Genomic DNA, 19,153 nt, shown 5'->3' on the forward strand with positions numbered 1-19,153 from the left:
CATAAAGCTTGTAGCCATGGTGATTGAGGCAAACATTTCTTATTTTGTACACAATGTTTATTCTTGAATTAAAGCATATTTTACTGCTAAATATATGCTGTTTTAATTCATCATTCCTGGCTCAGTATTGTAGTTTGGCAGTTTTCCAGTGTATGAATTGTACTTCTTTGCGTTGCATTTTTTTTTTTTGCGTTGTCTAAAAACTAGCTGTTCATGACTTTTCACTTTTCACTTTGTTTATCCCTTTTATGAATTCAAAGGCCCCAATCAAATCACCCCCGAGTCTCCTTTTACTAAATCTGAACCACTCTCATTGCATTTCAGTCCTTTACGGTTGCAGAGTTGGTCCTGTTGCTAAGTGATATTTTGGCATGGTCACTTATTTTCACCAGTGTCCATAATGAAATTCCATTTTAATATGACCCTACGTTTTGGTGAGTAACGTGCAACACGTTTCAGCGAAAAGTCTCACGAGAACCATGGGAATTAACTTTTACCAGCAATTATTTTTATCACACAAAAATCGCAAACCAGCATGTTGGCACAAGATGGCTTTTGCTCGATCCATTTAGCATATTTTGCCATTTCAGATCATCCTCAGCTCAGCGTGTGACACTCATAACTTTACTTTTATATTTAAACCACACCGTTTAAATGCATAATTTAAATACAGGTTTTTTGAAAAATTCATTGGCGTCAATATTTCATTTGACATTTGCCGTTTTCATATTTATTTTGAAGCCCGTTTAAAAATGTAAGAAAAGCATTCACTGTACATGCAGCTGGGCCAAGTCTACAGCCCAGTTTCACCTTCATCACAGTTTTAGGGATTTCCTGGCGCAGATCAAGTTTGGGTCGTTGACCATAGACCACATGACCCACATCTCCGTGGGGGTCAGCTTGTGCACCAGCATGAGGTCTCTGTAGATGCAGGGGTCAAAGGGCGTGCTCTTTTGGCGGTACCCAAACGTTCTGAAGCCGTCGTGGAAGACGAGCTGCACCTTCATCTTCTCCAGACACATGCCCACGAAGACGTCGTCGATGGGGAACAGGTCGGTGTCTCGGGCTGCCAGGTCTAGACCGATCACCGTCTGACGGGACATCAGGTAGCCGCCCCCTCCCGCGTAGGGCGGGTACTCGTTTCTGGGGAACATCTCCACCGGGATGAAGTATTTGGTTTGGCGGTGCCGAATGGGCCGGGCCTTGCGGATGATGTCCCCGGCGAACAGCGGGTCGGTCGGGCTCTTGTCCCGGAGGAACTCCAGCAGGTTCCCCGTGTGGACGAAGACGTCGTCGTCCCCCTTCAGCACAAATCGGGCCGAGCGGCACTCCCGGCCGAACCAGCGGAGGAAGTGGACCTCCTTCAGCGTCAGGTTGAAGAAGCTGTCCGCGAAGTCCCACTGGAGGATGTCGCCGAACCGCCTGCTCTCCTGCTCCAGGAGCCTCTGCAGAGGGTAGCCCCTCACCCCGTCCTGGGACCGGCCCAGGAGGAACACCAGCCTCACCCTCTTGCCCTCGATGGTGCCCGCTCGCGCCCAGGTGTTCCGCAGGGCACTGCGGCGGTCGATCTGGGCGGCGGTGGACTTGACGGCCAGCAGGAGGAACAGGTCCGGGGGGCAGGCGCGGGGGCTCAGCAGCCGGGGGAACGCCCGGCAGTGCTTGTGCCGGAGGAAGAGGCGGTGAGCGGCGGGAAGGTCCCGCGGAATGTCCGCCAGGCTTCCGTTCCGCGGGCACTCTGGGACGGGGGCCGGCGTTCGGGACGGGGTGTGGCTCGGCTTGGCCCAGAAGCTCCCGTTCTGAAAGTTCCGACTGTCCGACTGGGCCGGTCGCACCCCGGTCCTCCCCAGGGCCTGAAAGGGCCCAAAATCCACCCAGCCAAAGAGGAAGCACAAGATTGGAGTGAGCAGCAAGATGCAGCAACCCAAGACGCTGTTCTGAATTTTGCATCTGGGGGTCTTCATGGCTCTGGAAGAGAGCAGTAGTGACCGTATTAAGATTAGTAGTTTTAGTTATTAGTATTAATTAGTAAAAGGAGTCTCAGGGATGATTTGATTGAGGCTTTTAAATTCATAAAGGCGATCAGAGTACTACTAGAGATTCTTCAGGTTGAGTTCTGTTAGTAGAACAAGAGGACATAACTGGAATGTTTTTTTTTTTTTTCCACGATTACTTGCCATTGTATATTACCAACCATGGTAACCATAGGTCTTGTGTACAAACGGATGTGTCCACATACTATTTTTTTAAATTTATATTATCAAATGAGTGCAGTTAGTGTATCCGCACTTTAGTTAATAACTAAGAGATGATAGTCTTGCGTACAATAAATCACAGTCACAAAAATCCTCAAATCTTGTTTAACTGCTCAATATGCTTTTCAACAATCAACCACCTAGAAATATTGTTTTTTTTAAATGTCCTTGATAAGGATCGTACTTGAATCCAATAATCAGTAGCTTAGAGGCAGTTGGATATGGCTTTACCGTTTGCACAGGAGAAAAGGACCGAGAAGTTTAATTTAACCAGTTTTAAATTGAACAAATTCAGGATACACCAGTCATCCTGTTTGTTAGTTTCGTATCAGTGCCTTGAAGCCATCACGCAAACACTCCGTACAATTTAGCTATTGCGTTTTATGACTCATTCGTAGCATCAGCGAAATAGACTATTATTATTATTATTATATACTGTTTGTCCGATGGTTGAGTAAAATACCATCCAAAAAGTGGCTGGATACAACCCTTGATGCAGGTAAATATTTAGGACCGCTAATAAATACCGTATGACATTCCCTGTCCTGGAGAATCGGCTGTTTGTCTTTCTTCGCAAAATCTGTTAAATACGGGCAAAAAAGCGGGGTGTATTATGAACACTAAACTTGGCTGAATGTGTGGAGGAGGTAGCCTACAATGCCACGGGCGAACTGAGGCGAAATTTGTGCACCTGGCGCAAATTCTGATTGCAGTAAAATTGTATTAACGATATGATCGATAGTATGACAGCTAGTAAGCCACTCTTATTCAATTTGTTTACTTATTTACTCCGTAAACGACATTTACTAGATTAATTTAAAAAGTACTGCTATCAAAATAACCGCTATCCGTTTTAATTATAGCCTACAGTATGCTATTTAACCTATACAATTTAAAGGTGGGATTTCTTTGTTAAACGCTGCATTTGAAAATGATTCTATTCCAATAGACTGATTCATTTTCCAGTGGACACATGTTAGTAGGCTTCAATTAGTACGGCAATTGCATCTACTGCACGCCTATAATTTTAGATGACAAAACGCGATAATTTTCTGGATAAGCAAGACAACCCGAAAACGAAAAAATATGCAAATATTGATATACGCTTATTATTAATTTACTTGACGGAGAACATCTAAAAAAACGACTTATTAGTTCAAATCAGGAAAGTCGAGCACTGGTGGAAACATTTAGATGGTTGTTCGTAGCATATTATTCAGTGTGATGATCTAAAATGAATTGGAAGTGATCTATTCACAATTTTTCCGAATTAAGCGCCATGACCGTGCACTAAAGTAGAGGAGGTTTCGAATACGCGAAGGCGACGTTACCTGCTATTCCAGCGCGTCTGAAAGGTATCCGAGCGACAGGTGAAGGTCAGTGGAGTGCAAACGCACAGTGGCGACGCAGGAATCCCGCAGATGAAGAAATCCATCTTGTGTTGCGCGCACCTGCCAGGTGCAATGGGCGTGGCGTCCGGGTTCCGTAGGCGACGTCATCAAGACCATTCATTCGCGTCTGTTTCTGTATTTACACTAAGTATAATAACACTGGCAAAATGCACTGTACTTCCCTTGCTTTTGAGACTGTGTAATCTGTGGTGCACAAGTTGTGAAGAGAAATGTCACATTTTTGGAATTTCAATTTTACAAAAAAAAAACTACTTTCAATCATAAGTTTGTGCTGGCATTAATATTTTAACAACAGAGATAATTGCAGATGAAGCCTAGTACATTTTAGTGTTGAAATAATCTGATCACATGACACCACTTGGTTCACAATATTTCAAGTTATAATAAATTCAATGATCCCCAGTTCCTGCGCTTGGGAGGAAAGCAGGTGGATACAGGCAGCCAGGCGAGGGAGAGGAGAAGGGGAGTGACATGGCTGAGTCTGGGGAGGCTGCAGATCAGAGGAGCAGTGTTCTGCAGGAGAGTGAGAGTGTGTGTGAGAATGTCGAAGTGTGAGAGTGTGTGTGAGAGAGACCGTGTGTGTGAGAAAGTGAGAGTGTAAGAGAGAGAGAGTGAAAGAGAGTGTGAGTGTGTAAGAGAGAGAGTGAAAGTGAGAGTGTAAGAGTGAGAGTGTAAGAGAGTGAGAGAGTGTAAGAGAGAGAGTGAGAGTGTAAGAGAGTGAGAGAGTGGAAGTGAGAGCGTGTCCAGGCAGGTTTAGGAGATTGGCACTGGCACCATAAAGGGATAAATCCAAGTTCCAAATGCAAGGAAATATCAGACAGTAGCCCGTAGTTTATTTTTAACATTGACAGAGCACATCCCAATGTTCAGGTGAGGTCAACAGGTCAGTATTTCCCAACTCCCCCTTCACTGGAAACAGTACCTTCCTCCTCTTACGTTCAGCTCCGCCTCTATTTTCTTTACATTTCAGAGATACAGCCCACCTGTTCACCTTATCCTTCCTGTCCCATTCAATAGCCACCCCCCCCCCCCACCCACCCAAAAAAAAAAGATATATGGAGTCCCCTCCTTTCAAAGTAAAAAATATTCTCCTAATATCTGTCCTCAGTTACCCTGGCACCATGGAGAAACAAATCCATTTCTCCGCTCGAAAACGCCTGTACTTAATAAACATACAATTAAACACTTGTACTTAGTACACAGTAAAAAAATTTGTATCAATGTTCAATCAACTCTGACAGCTCTTAAAGTTAAATTAACGCTGAGCATTTTACTGCGTATGCGGTAGTATTTAAGACGCGTCGTCTATTCTAAGTGATTTATCTTCTCAGAGGTGCTGGGTCCTGGCAGCTTGTAGGTCTGTCAGTCTCCCACTTGTCCAGGTGCACACTGATCTCCAGGATTAGATGTTCTGGAAGGTGCTGGAAGGTCTCTGCTGGGCCTTCAGCCTCACTGTCCTTCTTCCCCTTGTTCTTACCTGGGGGGTGGGGTCGGGGGGGGGGCAGATAGGGAGTCAATGATATTAAATCAATAATACATTTTTATTGGTCAGAATTTATAATTTACCACTCACTACAAGAAAAAAAAAAAAAAACAGCTGTGAAATTGCACGCTCCCACAACGTTACGACGACACCCCCCCCCCCCCCCCCCCCCCCCCCCCCCCCCCCCCCCCCCCCCCCCCCCCCCCCCCCCCACACACACACACACACACACACACACACACACAAACTGTCCCACGTCTGACCTTTAGAGGGCGTAGTTCTCTGTGTGGCTATGCTCTCTCCAGCAGGCTTTGCCCTCTTATCCTCTTTCTTCTTGTCCTCTTTGACCTTCTTGCTTGGCTCCTTGGAACAAAGTAAAACAAAATGACACATGGCTCTGCTGGCATATAATAAATCAGACCGGTCGTCAGAATCCAGTCCTGGAGAGGCCGCAGTGTCTGCTGGTTATTGGTGTTTTCTGCACCAGAGATTTACTGAAGTCGCTGATTGGCTGAAGAACCTGCACACCCTGTTCCCAAGGCTTTAATTGGCTGCTGACTGAAAGGAAACCATAAATACCAGCAGACATTGTGGCCCCTCCAGGTCTCGAGTTTGACACCCTCTTCTGTGTGGTCTCTGGAAAGGGAAGAGTGTGAGAATGGACAGCCTGCTGATTGGATATATATCACACCTTTTCTTGGGGTGTCCTGGCGCTCAGTTCCGTGGGCACCCCAAAATCGCACAGCCGGTACACCTGGTTGCCCCCGGACACCAGGTCCTGGAGCTCCACGCGAGCCGAACCCAGGGTCCTCCTCCCCGGGGGGTCCTGCACCAGGTCCACCTGGGGCTCCTTCTTCCGCTTCTTGTCCTTGGCCTTCTGATTGGAGCAGGGGTTACTAGGAGGACGGACACTCTGCTGGATCAGAGGAATCATATCTCCTCTTTAGATGTTCAAACATAAGGTACATTTTTAGGATGTTTAGCCTTTATGGTGTATGGTTTGTGGGTACAGTGTTTTTGGCGTGTCTGTTTTGTGGGTGCAGTGTTTGTGGTGAGTATGTTTTGTGGGTACAGCGTTTGTGGTGTGTATGTTTTGTGGGTACAGTGTTTGTGGTGAGTATGTTTTGTGGGTACAGTGTTTGTGGCGTGTATGTTTGTGGGTACAGCGTTTCTGGTGTGTATGTTTTGTGGGTACAGTGTTTGTGGCTCACCTCCTTTGCTGTACCCCTCTTGTCAGTGACAGGCTTGGTTCCCACATTCTCTTCTGGAGGGGCGGGCCAAGACAGCACCTGTTGAGCCAAACCCCATCTATCAATCAATCAGTCAACCAATCAATAAAACACCAGAAAACATCCATCTATTTTCACTGATATTCATATCTACATCCTTAAGATGAGTTTCTGTCTTTTTAGTCATTAACTGCACCTCATTGGAAATCCTCAGGGATTTGTAGAACCTTTACTGGTTCTGAAGAGTTATAAGTATTTAGAATACAACCTTTGACCTTTGACCCATGTCTAGGGGCAGGGTTGTAGTACCTTCTCTTCCTCCACCGTGATGCGTAGTCCTCGGAGGAAGAAGCGCTTGAGGGGGGCCAGGTCCCTGACGCGGTAAACACGGGTGTGGTCATACTCTATTGGCTCTGCCCACGGCAATTTTGGGGTGCTGATCTCCATGACTGGGGGAGGGGGGGGGGGGGGACCTGGGGTTACACCACCTGGCATTTCACAATCACTGCATGCTCCTACCCAGAAACCCCCCCCCCCCACACACACACCACCTCCCCTGCCAACTTCTCCATTAGCATTTTTATGTTGACCATGTGGGAACTGATAAATCAAACACTGTAAAATCAGACATCTGCTGGCGCACAAACTCCAGTAACTAATTAATCAATATAATCAATATTGTTACCTGGGCATGAGCAGCTTTCAGACAAGCCACTGTCCCCTGTCCCAGCTGGGGGGCCAGGGTGAGGGACAGTGTGGCACACTTCCTCCCCCCGATTCCATCGCGCCTCCTGGGGGGTCTCGTCCCGCCCCTCCGGTCCTCTGGAGGGACCCAAACCCTCGTCCGGGGCGAAACGCACAGCCAGACCCGAGGAGGTCACTGACTCACTTCCAACCTGCCGTCGGCAAGGTAACGGCATCACATGACATTAATTACGTTCATATAGCAGACCCCCTGAAACAGAGCGACTTGCACCCCTCTGGTTTTGTCATAACCCGACTTGGGTAACAGACTCAGGTTTGGGGTGCGCAAGGAGGGCCGTCCTGTCTCTGGGTTTCCTGGCATCTTTTATTAGATCTGACAAACTAACGCTCCCCTGGTGAAAACATTTCACTGAGGTTTTACCGATGGGCGAAAGATTACTCTTTAAAGTCCCTCATCCCACTACTGAATTTGGTAAGATGGGTTTCAGATATTTTGCACCTTATAGTTGGAACAATCTGCAAAATAATTTTAAACTTGGCAAATCAATTTCAATTGTGGGCTTTAAGCATGCATTTCATAATTCTGTGACCGAAGTATGCTCCTGCTTTTTTAACCTCTTTTAACCTCTTCTCTACTTTTAATTATTGTTACACCTCTGTCTCATTCCACATTTGCTGTTTGTACATTTTGTTAGGTGTAAGTCTTGTTGGGTAACTTTGCGTTTCATGTCAGGTCCCCCTTGCAAAAGAGATTTCAATCTCAAAGGGGTTTTCCTGGTTAAATAAATTTTTTTTTAAATTAACGTTCTGTGAAAGTGTTAAGGGGTCGTGTTCAGCGAACAGGTCTGCCTGGGTTTGCACACAGAGGAATGTACAGCATCGCTCTCTGAATGGAAAGAGAGAAATGTGAGATGGAGGAGTGAAAGCAGAAGGGATTAAGGGAAAGGCTGGCGAGCGGGGCGGGCGGCCTGCCTGGTTTTCCGCGGGCAGGGGACCCAGGAACTCGTAGGTCGCCAGGTAGCTGCAGGCGACGACCGGAAACTCGGCCGCACTGCTGTCAGCGGCCAGGGAGGGGTCCGGTACCCCTCTCATCCTGTGCACCGTCACCGTGACAACCGCCTCATCTGTGACGGCACCTGATGGAGGTCAATAAAGTTTAATTTCTCATATTTGCTAATTCTATTATTCTACAATCTTACTTTAAACAAAGGAGAAGCTTTTTTCCTTCATCTCTGCTCTACTTCATAGTGTAGCTCTGGGTTTTTCCGTGCCGATAGGACTTCACCCAGCCAGGTTGCTGTGAAGTGTAAAGTAGACCATGTTTAAACCGTTTTACAGTTACAACCTCTCCAGACCTTCAGGGCTGATTCTGTGTGATTCATCAGGTTCCGCTGCTGGTATTGAGTTCCCAGGATTAACTGAAAAGTGCACGGCAGTGTGAAAACCCCAGTGTGAGCGAGAGGGCAGGAGAATGGGCAGGAATGTCTTTCTTAGGCTTGCTTCTTAATGATCTGCCCTAACCTGTCCTACCTGATCACCTGAACACCTGAACACGCACCTGCACAGAGGGCCTGGTCCCCCACAGCAGGGCCACAGGTGTTACAGTGAGTTACAGTAGGGGCCACAGGTGTTACAGTGAGTTAAAGCAGGGGCCACAAGTGTTAGCATAAACTGCTTTGTTGCTGCTTTTGTTTGTGTTGATCAGATTAACCTACAGGGTCCAAGTTAAACTATGCGGTTGCTCCCTGCACTTGGAACAGTACTTCCCTCTAGTTATACACTTTGTTGTACGTCGCTCTGGATAAGAGCGTCTGCCAAATGCCTGTAATGTAATGTAGTGTGTTACAGTAGGGACCACAAGTGTTACAGTAGGGGCCACAAGTGTTAGAGCGTGTAATGATTTGAACTCGTAACCTCTGAGTTCCAAACCCAGTTCCCTAATCATTGCGCTACATCGCTACCCCCCCCCCCCCCTCCCCCGAGTCACCTCTCCTCCTGGCCAGGCCGTGGAAGCGATGGCGGTCGTCTGGAGTCACGCGGTGCCCGTCCAGGTAGAGCAGCCTGGGGAGGCTGTCCAGGAGGAAGCCGGGGTAGGAGGGGGCCAGCGTTAGGGGGTTTCCCTCCAGCGCCAGGGTCCTCAGCCGGGGCAGCGTGGAGAGCGAGTCCACCAGGACCAGCTGCTCCTCAAAACCACACCAGCTCAGGTCCAGAGACACGAGCTGAGGCCTGGGGGGGGGGGGGCAAGAACCATCAGGATTACAAATGGATCTCCTTAAAGATTCTTCAAACTAACCAGATTGACGACTGGTATGCTCCATCCATGTTCTGTAATTCCTCATTAGGAGGCAATAAGTTTGTGTTTATTTGTTTATTTGAATACTTTGTCCCCTTTTGCTCCCTAATTTGGAATGGCCGATCCTTCTCGCTCTCCAACGCTCACTGCAACCTCTGTTATCGATTCGGAAGAACAAGGACAGGTATGTGCTCTCCCATGAAACGTGTGCTATAGAGCTTTTAGAGATACCAGCCTGTGGGGTCCATCCACACACTGGAACAGAGCCTTAACAGGATGGACCACCCAGCAGGTCCACTGTCACAGTATTATACTTGATCAATGCTTCTTCATTAATATTCATAACTGACAACAAATGGTTTTGTTTCAATGGTAAGGAGAGTGGGGGACAATATGGCTCAAAACAGAGCTGAACATCTGGTGGGTATAGACAATCTGTGATCCACCTTCACACAGGGTTCTTTGTCTCCACCTGCTGGATACTCGGGGTAATTACAACCACATTCTGAACGCTCAAAGTGTGGATAAAATCACACACCGTGTAAGAACTGGAATCTCTTCTGGTGGCATCACCTGTCCAGGCCCTTAGCTAATCTCTCCCATTAATAATTTTTTCTAAAACAACGGGGAATTTGCATTTTCTTGTTTTTCAAACGGTTTTCCAGATGATGATTTTGTAGATGTTCATGTGCAGACACAGGTAATGGTGTGCTCCCACGTGTAGAGTGGCGATGCGCGAGCTGCCCTTTCCCACACAGATCGCTGAGGCAGCGCGCGCGGCGCGGGTCACTGGCGGCTGAAGTCCCGTCTCCATGGCGATACTGACCAGAAGGAGGCGGTGAGGAGTCGGGCGTCGGACGCAGAGCCGAGCCGGTTGAAGCTGAGCCCCAGGTGCTGCAGGGGGGGAGGGGGGGGCTGGCACAGGCTCCGCAGACTGTTCACCTGGTTGGCACACACCTCCAACACCTGGGCACAGACAGGCAGGAGTTCACACAGGGCACCATGGGCACAGGCAGGAGGAGCTCACACAGGGCACAGTGGGCACAGGCAGGAGCTCACACAGGGCACAGTGGGCACAGGCAGGAGCTCACACAGGGCACAGTGGGCACAGGCAGGAGCTCACAGTGGGCACAGTGGGCACAGGCGGGAGTGGTGGGTCCAGACCCTACTGGCCACACGCGGGCACTCAGCGCCCTCACACCGGTGTTACTGTTTTTACGCTCTACCCGCGCTGGACCCTGGAGTAAAGGCGCTGGAGTAAACGCGCTGGACCCTGGAGTAAAGGCGCTGGAGTAAAGGCGCTGGACCGCGCTGCGCTTTAACTTCAGCTCGAGCGCGGTTTCCTCTCCGCAGGGTGGGTCACCGCAGGGGCGTGGCTTCGGGCTGGCAGAGCGGGGTCATGTACAGGTAACGCACTCTGATACGAAACCACCATATCACTGACTGCAGCACGCACTGCTGACAAGCGCTCTTTTCTTCACAAGAACTTCTGAGGAAAACTAAGAAAAAAAACAACATTCTGAAACATTTGCATTTAATCTGTGCCCCTCATCTAAACAAAAAAAAACTGGTCTTCTCTGTAACAGGGTCATTTGGTGTACAGTCATACCCCCACCCGACCCTTCCACCCACCACTGATTGCACTCTTTTGAGCCCGCCGCCATTTTGGCTCCACTATTTCCCCCAAGACTCACCCTGAGGGACCCTGGGAGGTGCGCGGAAGGGAGCTGAGAGATGCAGTTGGCCGTCAGCACCAGCTCCCGCAGCCTGGCGAACCCCAGCACGCCGTCATCGATGACTGAGACCTGGAAGACGGTTATCAGATGGAAGGAGAGCTTAAACCCGGGTCTATCAGAGCCATCGGAGAGGGGAGAAACCGGGCCTATCAGAGCTATCGGAGAGGGGGGAAACCGGGTCTATCAGAGCCATCGGAGAGGGGAGAAACCGGGCCTATCAGAGCTATCGGAGAGGGGAGAAACCGGGCCTATCAGAGCCATCGGAGAGGGGGGAAACCGGGCCTATCAGAGCCATCGGAGAGGGGAGAAACCGGGCCTATCAGAGCCATCGGAGAGGGGAGAAACCGGGCCTATCAGAACCATCGGAGAGGGGGGAAACCGGGCCTATCAGAGCCATCGGAGAGGGGAGAAACTGGGCCTATCAGAGCCATCGGAGAGGGGAGAAACCGGGCCTATCAGAGCCATCGGAGAGGGGAGAAACCGGGCCTATCAGAGCCATCGGAGAGGGGAGAAACCGGGCCTATCAGAGCCATCGGAGAGGGGAGAAACCGGGCCTATCAGAGCCATCGGAGAGGGGAGAAACCGGGCCTATCAGAGCCATCGGAGAGGGGAGAAACCGGGCCTATCAGAGCCATCGGAGAGGGTAGAAACCGCACTGCTGAGCTCACGGACAGAAGATCCCCAGAAAAAGATCCCTTGGCACCTGCTACCCCCCGCTTTGGGTTCCGTTCCTTAAATCACCGGTGTGTCTCCAGAACTACTGCGCGACCGCAACAGCCGGTTAAAAAAGGGCTTGTCCCGCAGAGGCAGAGACAGGGGAACTGAAGACTGGAGCGCATGGGCGTGCAGGAGTGGTTGGTGTTAATACTGTACACCCAAATGTAAGCCCCCCCCCAACCCCCCACCCCCACCCCCCGCCCCAGAAGATAATAATGCTGCCGTTACGTATAGCGTTCATTCATTTAGCTTTGGGTATGTTTCATGTGAATGTTCCAGTACTGTGGTTAATCTGGTCTTTAAGCAGATGTGGCATCAGTGTCGTTTGCCTTTGGTGGACTAATAGTACTATTAAATAGTTTTAAAAAATCTTCCTGCAAAGAGGGGGGAGTCTTTCAAGATGACTGTCCATGGCAGAGTATGAGATGCCATCCAATGGATTAAGGAGCAAAATATACGTAAATATATTTATAGTTTTTCCTAAATAAAAGAGATCGGTGGGAAACGAGATCAGACGGGACGCAGCCTCACCCCCTTGTCCACGATTCGCAGGGTGGTGAAATATCCACGAATGAAGCTGCCGGAGAGGCGGGCCTGCGATGTGACGGACAGCTCCCTCAGCGCCGCGGCCTGAGGGCTCCAAGACTCCGCCTCCTGTCGCCACGGAGACAGCGGGTCGGTCAGGAGCTCGATCAGGTCCTCCCGCTCCTCTGCCCTGGGTCCTCTCCCCCCGTTCTTTTCGCGGTACCCCCAGCCATCGTCCTCGCACCCCTGTCCCCTGGGCCTGCTCTGTGATGGAGAGAAATTATATGGAGGGGGGGAGGGGGCTAAATATTTCAGTATAGAACCATTCAGGATAGAACAACATCATATATTTTCCATGCATTTACTGTTTGTTTTGCAAAACATTTTATATCATGAAAATACACGTATTTTGTGTTGTGTAATAATACAGTTTATGTACTTTCTCACATATTCCAAAAATGTTTTTTTTTTCCTATATGATTTACATGTTCTGAATTTTAAAATACTGATACTATATATTGCAACATTCCAGCCCTTGTAGGGTCACTGTTTACCTACAGTCTACAGAGTGTCCAGCACTGCACCAAACCTGGACTTTTAACACACAAAGGGTCTCTGAATTATATAAAGTGGCAAGCTTTTCCAGAAACTACCAACACCAACGTACTTCGTGATATCATAGTGGAATTTACCTTTAACTGATTATCATCAATGTTCTTTGTTCTGCGGACAAAACTTTGTTAAACGATAGATAAGATAAGTAGATTATCGTACATTTTCCCGTGTAAGTAGCATTTCCGACCTGGAAGGAAAATAATTGCCCTTCCTTGTAAGGTACTTACAAACGGACCAAATGCCTTACTGAGAAATGTGTTATGACAAATTCGATGTCAAGCATCAGTGAAACATAAAAATTCCATTGATGTATACGCAATGCTCCCCCCCCCTTAGACTACAGTCATTTCCGCGTGATTTTCTCCTCTCATTCAATATTTTATTGATTAATTAGTTTCATTTTATTCCCCACACGTAGAAGTTTACATTAGATTTCCGCCAACTTCTGAGTTCTTTTCAGATCTTCTTGGCTAATGTTATCTTCATAGATTCCTGACACTGTTTACGAAATCCTCCAGTTACTTCATTTCTTTTTGGAGATAGAGGACCCACCCAGCTCCCTTGTCCACAGGGGAAATCCTGCAGACACAGGCGACACAGTTCCTTCTCGAAAGCGGAAGACACCGTCCAGGAACTCATTCCCAAGGACAGGAAGGGCTCCCCGGGAGGTGGCGAAGGGTAGGCTATAACGTTCGCCACGGCGTCGTTGTTAAAGCATGTCCTTGAGCACTTTTTGTGTTCTGGACTGTCCGCCTTTCCCTCTCCTTTCAACACAAAACTGTTTTCTTCCAAAGCACACAGCCGTATAGCGCGTCTTCTGTTTACGTTTGAGATAATGTACCACCACCGGCCAGGCAGTGGGACCGTTCTCAAAGGTTGCCTGGCAACGGACTGTTGATGACTCCGCGGGTCCCCCCCAAGGCGCTGTCCCATGAGCGACAGAACTCAGGCAAATACTATTGGGGGGCAATCCAGAATGTACACAATAATAATAATAATAATAATAATAATTAAAGCCGCGAAACTTCCACTTTAAAATGAATGGTGAAAACATTTTAATTGAATAACAGTTTGTTTCTCTCTCTCTCTCTCTCTCTCTATATATATATATATATATATATATATATATATATATATATATATATATATATATATAAAATCAGCCCCCCCCCCCCTTTTTTTTTTGTTGTTGTTGTTGTTCCAGGTTGGTTTTCCACACCTGACCCACCAGGTCAGAGGGTAATAATTATAGTGGCGGGAAATTGTTAAAAGGAAGGCTCGAGACAGAGAGGAGCTCTATTGGTAGGACTTCGTTTTGTGTAGAATTTTGGGTTCGTTCTCGTTTCGGTTAGGGTTTCACACTTTTTTGTGTTTTCGAGGCATCTTCGCGCAACTGCTGGCATTCGCGCGTCTCTTTATTTCTTTATTTTGGAGGGTGGATCTCTCACTCTCGCCATTATTCCAATAAGTTCTCGTCTTGTTCGTCCACCGCCAATGGAATCTCTTTTCCGTATTTTCTTTGTCGTCTGTCTTGCGTGCTATAAAAATAAAAATAAAAAACATGAACGCCGAACAAAAATATTCTCAACGAAGGGGCACAACTGTCCGAGGCCGGACGTCGGCTTGGCCCAGAACGATCACTTTGCTACTGCTGCTGAATCACCACGGTGAGTCCGTTGGTTTTAAAATTTTTTTTCGAGGTCACCCAGTGAACTGCATAAGAATTTATACAGTTCAGTGAGGTCACCTCTGCAGGCAGTGCCACGGTTTGAGACGAATAAAGTAATAACCGTAATCGCGTAATGCTTGTGTGTTTCCCAGCGGCAGAGAGGAGTTTATTTGTGTGACAGGTGTAGGCTATGTGCCTGTGCGCGCGTTTCTCTCTCTCGCTTGTTCTGATGTGTCCAGAGAGATGAACTTTCCTCCCCTCTTCCCCTTCCCATACCAGGAATGAACCGTGTCTGACGCCATGTTCCCTGGAGTTCTCACAACATGTTAGATAAGGACTAAATGCTGGTTCCTGATTTAGAGCACGTTTACGTTGGCAGAGAGAATGAATAAGTTTGGTGTGCCTGTTCAGTATTCATGATACGTGTTAGACATAGCCAATTATTTACCTTGTTGAATTCACTACATGCTTACATTCTGGAATCCCATTCAACACCTGCGGTATGACAAATGGTTGTCTGCTGATGCTTTCCTTACAACTTGGCAGAGTTACAGCAACTTTGCATGGAGGAATGGGCAAAAACTCTGAGAAAAGGCGCCTCTACAAAGTATTGACCCTGTGGGTGAATGCTGTAGTTCATGAGAAATTTAAGTCTTGCATTTCTGAAAAAATATTGAATAAAAAATATTATTGAAATAATAAATGTGTTGAACTTCTGTTGGGGGAGAGGGGCTATGTCAATGCATTAAAATTGTATTAATTAAAGCCAATAGTACTTAAAATAAATAAATAAATAAACTTACATGCTCGACTGTCGTAATGGAGAAAAATTTGAAACAAATAAAATGGTTTACAAGATTCTCTGGGACCACAAACGTGTAGCACAAATGCACGTAGTCATTTAGTAGGCTTGAACCTTTCAGCAAAAGGGTTGTGAGCATTTTTTTTGTCAGCTTTGACGTGTACAGCTCTTGGGTTTGACATTACTAAAAATTCTTCAGATGTGGGCACTCTGGTCAAAATGACACTGGCGGCGGTCGATAATGCGTGCTGCGTCAACACAGATTTCTCAGCTGCATGAATCATTCTACAAATCAAAGGAAAACTCATCCTATGCCAACTCTGTGACAAAGAAAATTACACGGATCAGGCCTGTTTGGGTTCTTCAAACCCTACCAGGGGCATCCCAACATGGTTTGTTTGCCCTTTTCATATTTTGATTGACAGGTGGGATTGTAACATTTACGTCAGTCACTGTTAGAAAAAGACAGGTTTTGAAATTTTGGAAAAAAACACACACACAAAAAAACTTTTTCGGAAACCCACCTCCACTGCATTCTTCCACATCCAAGAGCCAGTAGATGTGGTTGAGCAGATTCTTTGCTGATATCAGATTATCTCACAAGATAATATCCTGTGTACATTTAGCAATTCTTTCCTGAACATAAAAGCCACAGGTCTGAATATAAATATGAGTGAAAACAAGTTGGTGGCACATCCAGCGAATCACCTTGAAGCGTGTACATCTCAGAAATGGCTCTCACATCAGGTAAGCTTTATAGAGTATCGTGCTTTGCTAATATTTTTTTTTTAATTGTTAAATCAATATATGTTTTTAATATGTGGTTAAACAGGAAAATATGTGGTTAAATAGGAAAAATACACCCTACTATAATAACAGAAGGTATGGCTTTTCAATAGTGTTGATATTTAACTTCTGAGCTTTTTTAGTGATGAAACCACAAGTTAAATGCTGTGATGTGCAATATAAAACTGTCAGTCACACTAACCAAACCTGCCCCCTCTTTCTCCATGGTCAGGTTTCTCTGTTCTAGCTGTTGTCCTCATCGCTGCTATACATTGCCAGACGAAACCTATAGATCCTCAGATATTCACACTTCAGCTTGTGAGAAGTCAAACTGAGAAACTGCTCACTAACTTTGTAAGTATTCTTGCCTTTGATCTAGTTATTTTCCGTATCGCAATAGGGCCGTGATTTTCAATTCATATTTATTTATTTTTAAACTTCATGGGCTTAAGGAAAATGGGCCAAATCCACATGAAATCAGGGTATTTACCTTTATGTATTTACGTAATTAAAAACATTTTGGGGATGGTGGTGGGTCCAAAGAATCTTGTGTGGATGAACTCTGTAAAATCTTTCTGACCAAAGGGATCATGTTCAAGTGTTTTTCTTGGCAAAGAGACCATTTTATTATCATAGCATATTCAGTTGTATAGGATGGACACCCTTAATTTGGGGTGGATTTCACTGGCTACATGTAAGTAATTGTAAATAACCGTCAAGAAATATGCCCAACAAATACATGAAACACGGGCAGTTCTGATTCCGTCATAACCAGCAGCTTCAAAGCTTCAGGGATCGGTCACATTCTGAAACCGTAACTACTAGGGGTCAAGTTCGAGGTTCCCCGAGTTCCAGTCAAACTAGGCTTTCTGTACAGGTCCTAGCTACAGAAGTGAGACCGTATCAGTTTAATGGTATGAACAGTAAACCGTCTTACCTTATTTTAACATGACTTAAATTTATTTTGACTGGGGGGGGTTTTCTCAAGAACTTGATTTGTAGAATCAATCAGTTTGTGGTCTCACCAATATTTCAGTGGGTTTAGCATTCCCTTTGGTGGTGTTTTAGGATTGGTGCAGTCTTTTTTCAGGGGGGAAAAAAAAACCTGGACAGTAAAAATGTTGACAGAAACAGGTTCCTGTGGGATTTGAAGTTGTTGGTGTCTCACAATTAATTTGACCACTAATTTGTTGTAAATGACTCGTTTTTGTCAATTGAAAATAGGACTGGTCTCTCGATACTGCCACTGTAACCCTGATCAAGGTACTTAACCTGCATTGCTTCAGGTTATATCAGGCTGTGTAAATGGATGCCATCTGACAATGCCAAAGCTGTGCAAGTTGCTCTGGATTAGCGCACTACTGCATGCCTGTACTGTGATGTAATGCTTTTTCTTCTCTCTCTCTGTCCCTTTATTAGACTGAATGCAATTGGACCAGACCTGTGCAAGCCAATGGGATAAGCCTGAAGCCAAAAAGCATGGAAGAAACAGCCTGCGCGTTTAAACATTACCTGAACAGAACCCTCGCGTACCAAAACGATCTCAACCCCAACTCCACCATCACCGACGTGCTGGAATGGATCCAAAGGCAGTTCGCACCGATGCCCGTGGGCAGAAGGTGCCAGGGGGCCGGGCACCTGGAAAACCCATCGGAAACCTTCAAAAAGAAGTGCCTGAGCTCCCGTGTGCTGACCCTGTTCACAAAATGGCTGCCGGTGTACATTGGGTCTTTGGAGAAATGAAGTGAAGATGTGTTCGTTGCCTTCTGCTAATTATCATAATGTCAAAACTTTATGAAAAAATAGCATAAAGGAGTACTGTGCTTTTGCTCAATGTTACAACCCACACACACACACCTCTACATATTTATTCTATTTATATATATATATTTATTTATTTAAATGCATATTTATTAAAATGTGTTAAATTATTTTTGTATTAGCTGGTTTCATAATTATGAGACAAATAAATCACTTTGACATGAAAACAGTGTCTGTGTTCCTTTGAAATTCCACTGCAGCCTTTTTCTGTTCGTCCACTTTTCTGCCGTCATTAAAAAAAAATTTTTAAATATAAATTCGGCCTCAACTTGGGGTCTGAGAGGGTCCAACTTCCACCCTAATTTGGAATGGCCGATTGTGTGGAAATGCAACCGTGTTCTTGTGCAAGCCGAAGCTCACTGCCAATTCGGGAGCGTGTGGACGTCTGCAGTTCTCCTCCGAAACACATGGTGTCGCCAGCTGCTTGTTTTCACACCGCAGACTGCAGCTGAGCTCTCGCAGAGCGGAGTCGGAGGAAGACCTTTCACATGCGGCTTTAGGGTGCAGTTGACCAGCGGGGGTTGCCAGATGGCGAGTGTGGACCCCTAACCGACTGAACCCCCCCGTACCCCCGCGATTCAACTGGCAACCGCACATCGCCCTGCGGAGCTACCAGCACTGGCACGGTCGGGGGGCCACGTTTTGTCTGGAGTACAAACGTTTTATTGACCCTGGATTAAATGGGCCCTGCCAGCGGTTGGTTTACAGAGTTATTCTGAAAGCGCTATATATCACATGATGTTCCACAGTGGCCTGGTGTCTATATGCATTCTAACATAACGTGCAATGCTGAATAGACATAATGCATGCATTAGCACGCTGAAAACAAATTGGGTTTGCCTGTACAGGATGTGCATGACGTGTAGTACAGGGCGGTGTCTATGTGAGCGCATCTACTTTCTCTCTCATAGAGCGGGGAAAAAGAAATCTTGGACAAGCTTATAAATCTCGGAAGTTAATTCGGAAAAACGGGGCCACCTACTGTTAAGATGTGTTTAGAGTTCATGTATATTGAACATAACAAATATAAAAGCCCTCATCCAGCTAGACCTGGGGCCTGTATCACAAAGCAGGAGTACTGAGCTTGCTGTATAACTGCAGCTAGTAA

General features: G+C 46.6%; 2 protein-coding genes and 1 long non-coding RNA gene across 4 annotated transcripts; 1 reads left to right on the plus strand and 2 right to left on the minus strand.

Moving 5' to 3' along the window:
* Nucleotides 1-39: 39 nt before the first annotated feature.
* Nucleotides 40-3,759, minus strand: LOC118237498 (N-acetyllactosaminide beta-1,3-N-acetylglucosaminyltransferase 4-like). Its single transcript, XM_035436254.1, has 2 exons — nucleotides 3,584-3,759; nucleotides 40-1,965 (listed from the first exon to the last, which is right to left on the minus strand). Exons 1-2 carry the CDS (start codon nucleotides 3,685-3,687, stop codon nucleotides 816-818), a joined length of 1,254 nt encoding a protein of 417 aa, XP_035292145.1. The 5' UTR covers nucleotides 3,688-3,759; the 3' UTR covers nucleotides 40-815.
* A 700-nt stretch (nucleotides 3,760-4,459) lies between these two features.
* LOC118237324 (leucine-rich repeat-containing protein 43-like) lies at nucleotides 4,460-13,870 on the minus strand. 2 transcript variants are annotated; one of them, XM_035435900.1, is made up of 12 exons: nucleotides 13,520-13,870; nucleotides 12,359-12,616; nucleotides 11,069-11,179; nucleotides 10,201-10,340; nucleotides 9,069-9,307; nucleotides 8,054-8,217; nucleotides 7,062-7,272; nucleotides 6,686-6,825; nucleotides 6,359-6,436; nucleotides 5,839-6,060; nucleotides 5,411-5,510; nucleotides 4,460-5,141 (listed from the first exon to the last, which is right to left on the minus strand). In XM_035435900.1, the coding sequence occupies exons 1-12, from the start codon at nucleotides 13,604-13,606 to the stop codon at nucleotides 4,984-4,986; spliced, it is 1,908 nt and encodes a 635-aa protein (XP_035291791.1). In that variant the 5' UTR covers nucleotides 13,607-13,870; the 3' UTR covers nucleotides 4,460-4,983. The 2 variants fall into 2 exon arrangements, with proteins under 2 accessions (XP_035291791.1, XP_035291790.1); XM_035435899.1 differs by having other exon boundaries at nucleotides 5,839-6,063; nucleotides 13,520-13,869.
* Nucleotides 13,871-14,166: 296 nt separating this feature from the next.
* Nucleotides 14,167-18,075, plus strand: LOC118206814. Its single transcript, XR_004761255.1, has 3 exons — nucleotides 14,167-14,634; nucleotides 16,457-16,578; nucleotides 17,644-18,075. It is a non-coding gene; the product is annotated as an uncharacterized LOC118206814 (long non-coding RNA).
* Nucleotides 18,076-19,153: the final 1,078 nt, after the last annotated feature.

This window comes from Anguilla anguilla, chromosome 10 (assembly GCF_013347855.1).
Source record: "Anguilla anguilla isolate fAngAng1 chromosome 10, fAngAng1.pri, whole genome shotgun sequence".
Classification (NCBI taxonomy): Eukaryota; Metazoa; Chordata; class Actinopteri; order Anguilliformes; family Anguillidae; genus Anguilla; species Anguilla anguilla.

What these genes read in the sequence shown, in the direction of transcription:
- LOC118237498 (XM_035436254.1), bottom strand. Translation starts at nt 3,687, where the DNA reads ATGGATTTCTTCATCTGCGGGATTCCTGCGTCGCCACTGTGCGTTTGC. An exon ending in CAGACGCGCTGGAATAGCAG is followed by an intron (nt 1,966 to 3,583) that starts GTAACGTCGCCT and finishes GCTCTCTTCCAG; the next exon opens with AGCCATGAAGACCCCCAGAT.
- LOC118237324 (XM_035435899.1), bottom strand. Translation starts at nt 13,606, where the DNA reads ATGAGTTCCTGGACGGTGTCTTCCGCTTTCGAGAAGGAACTGTGTCGC. An exon ending in TCACGGTGGAGGAAGAGAAG is followed by an intron (nt 6,437 to 6,685) that starts GTACTACAACCC and finishes TTGGCTCAACAG; the next exon opens with GTGCTGTCTTGGCCCGCCCC. An exon ending in AGAGGGGTACAGCAAAGGAG is followed by an intron (nt 6,064 to 6,358) that starts GTGAGCCACAAA and finishes CCTCTGATCCAG; the next exon opens with CAGAGTGTCCGTCCTCCTAG.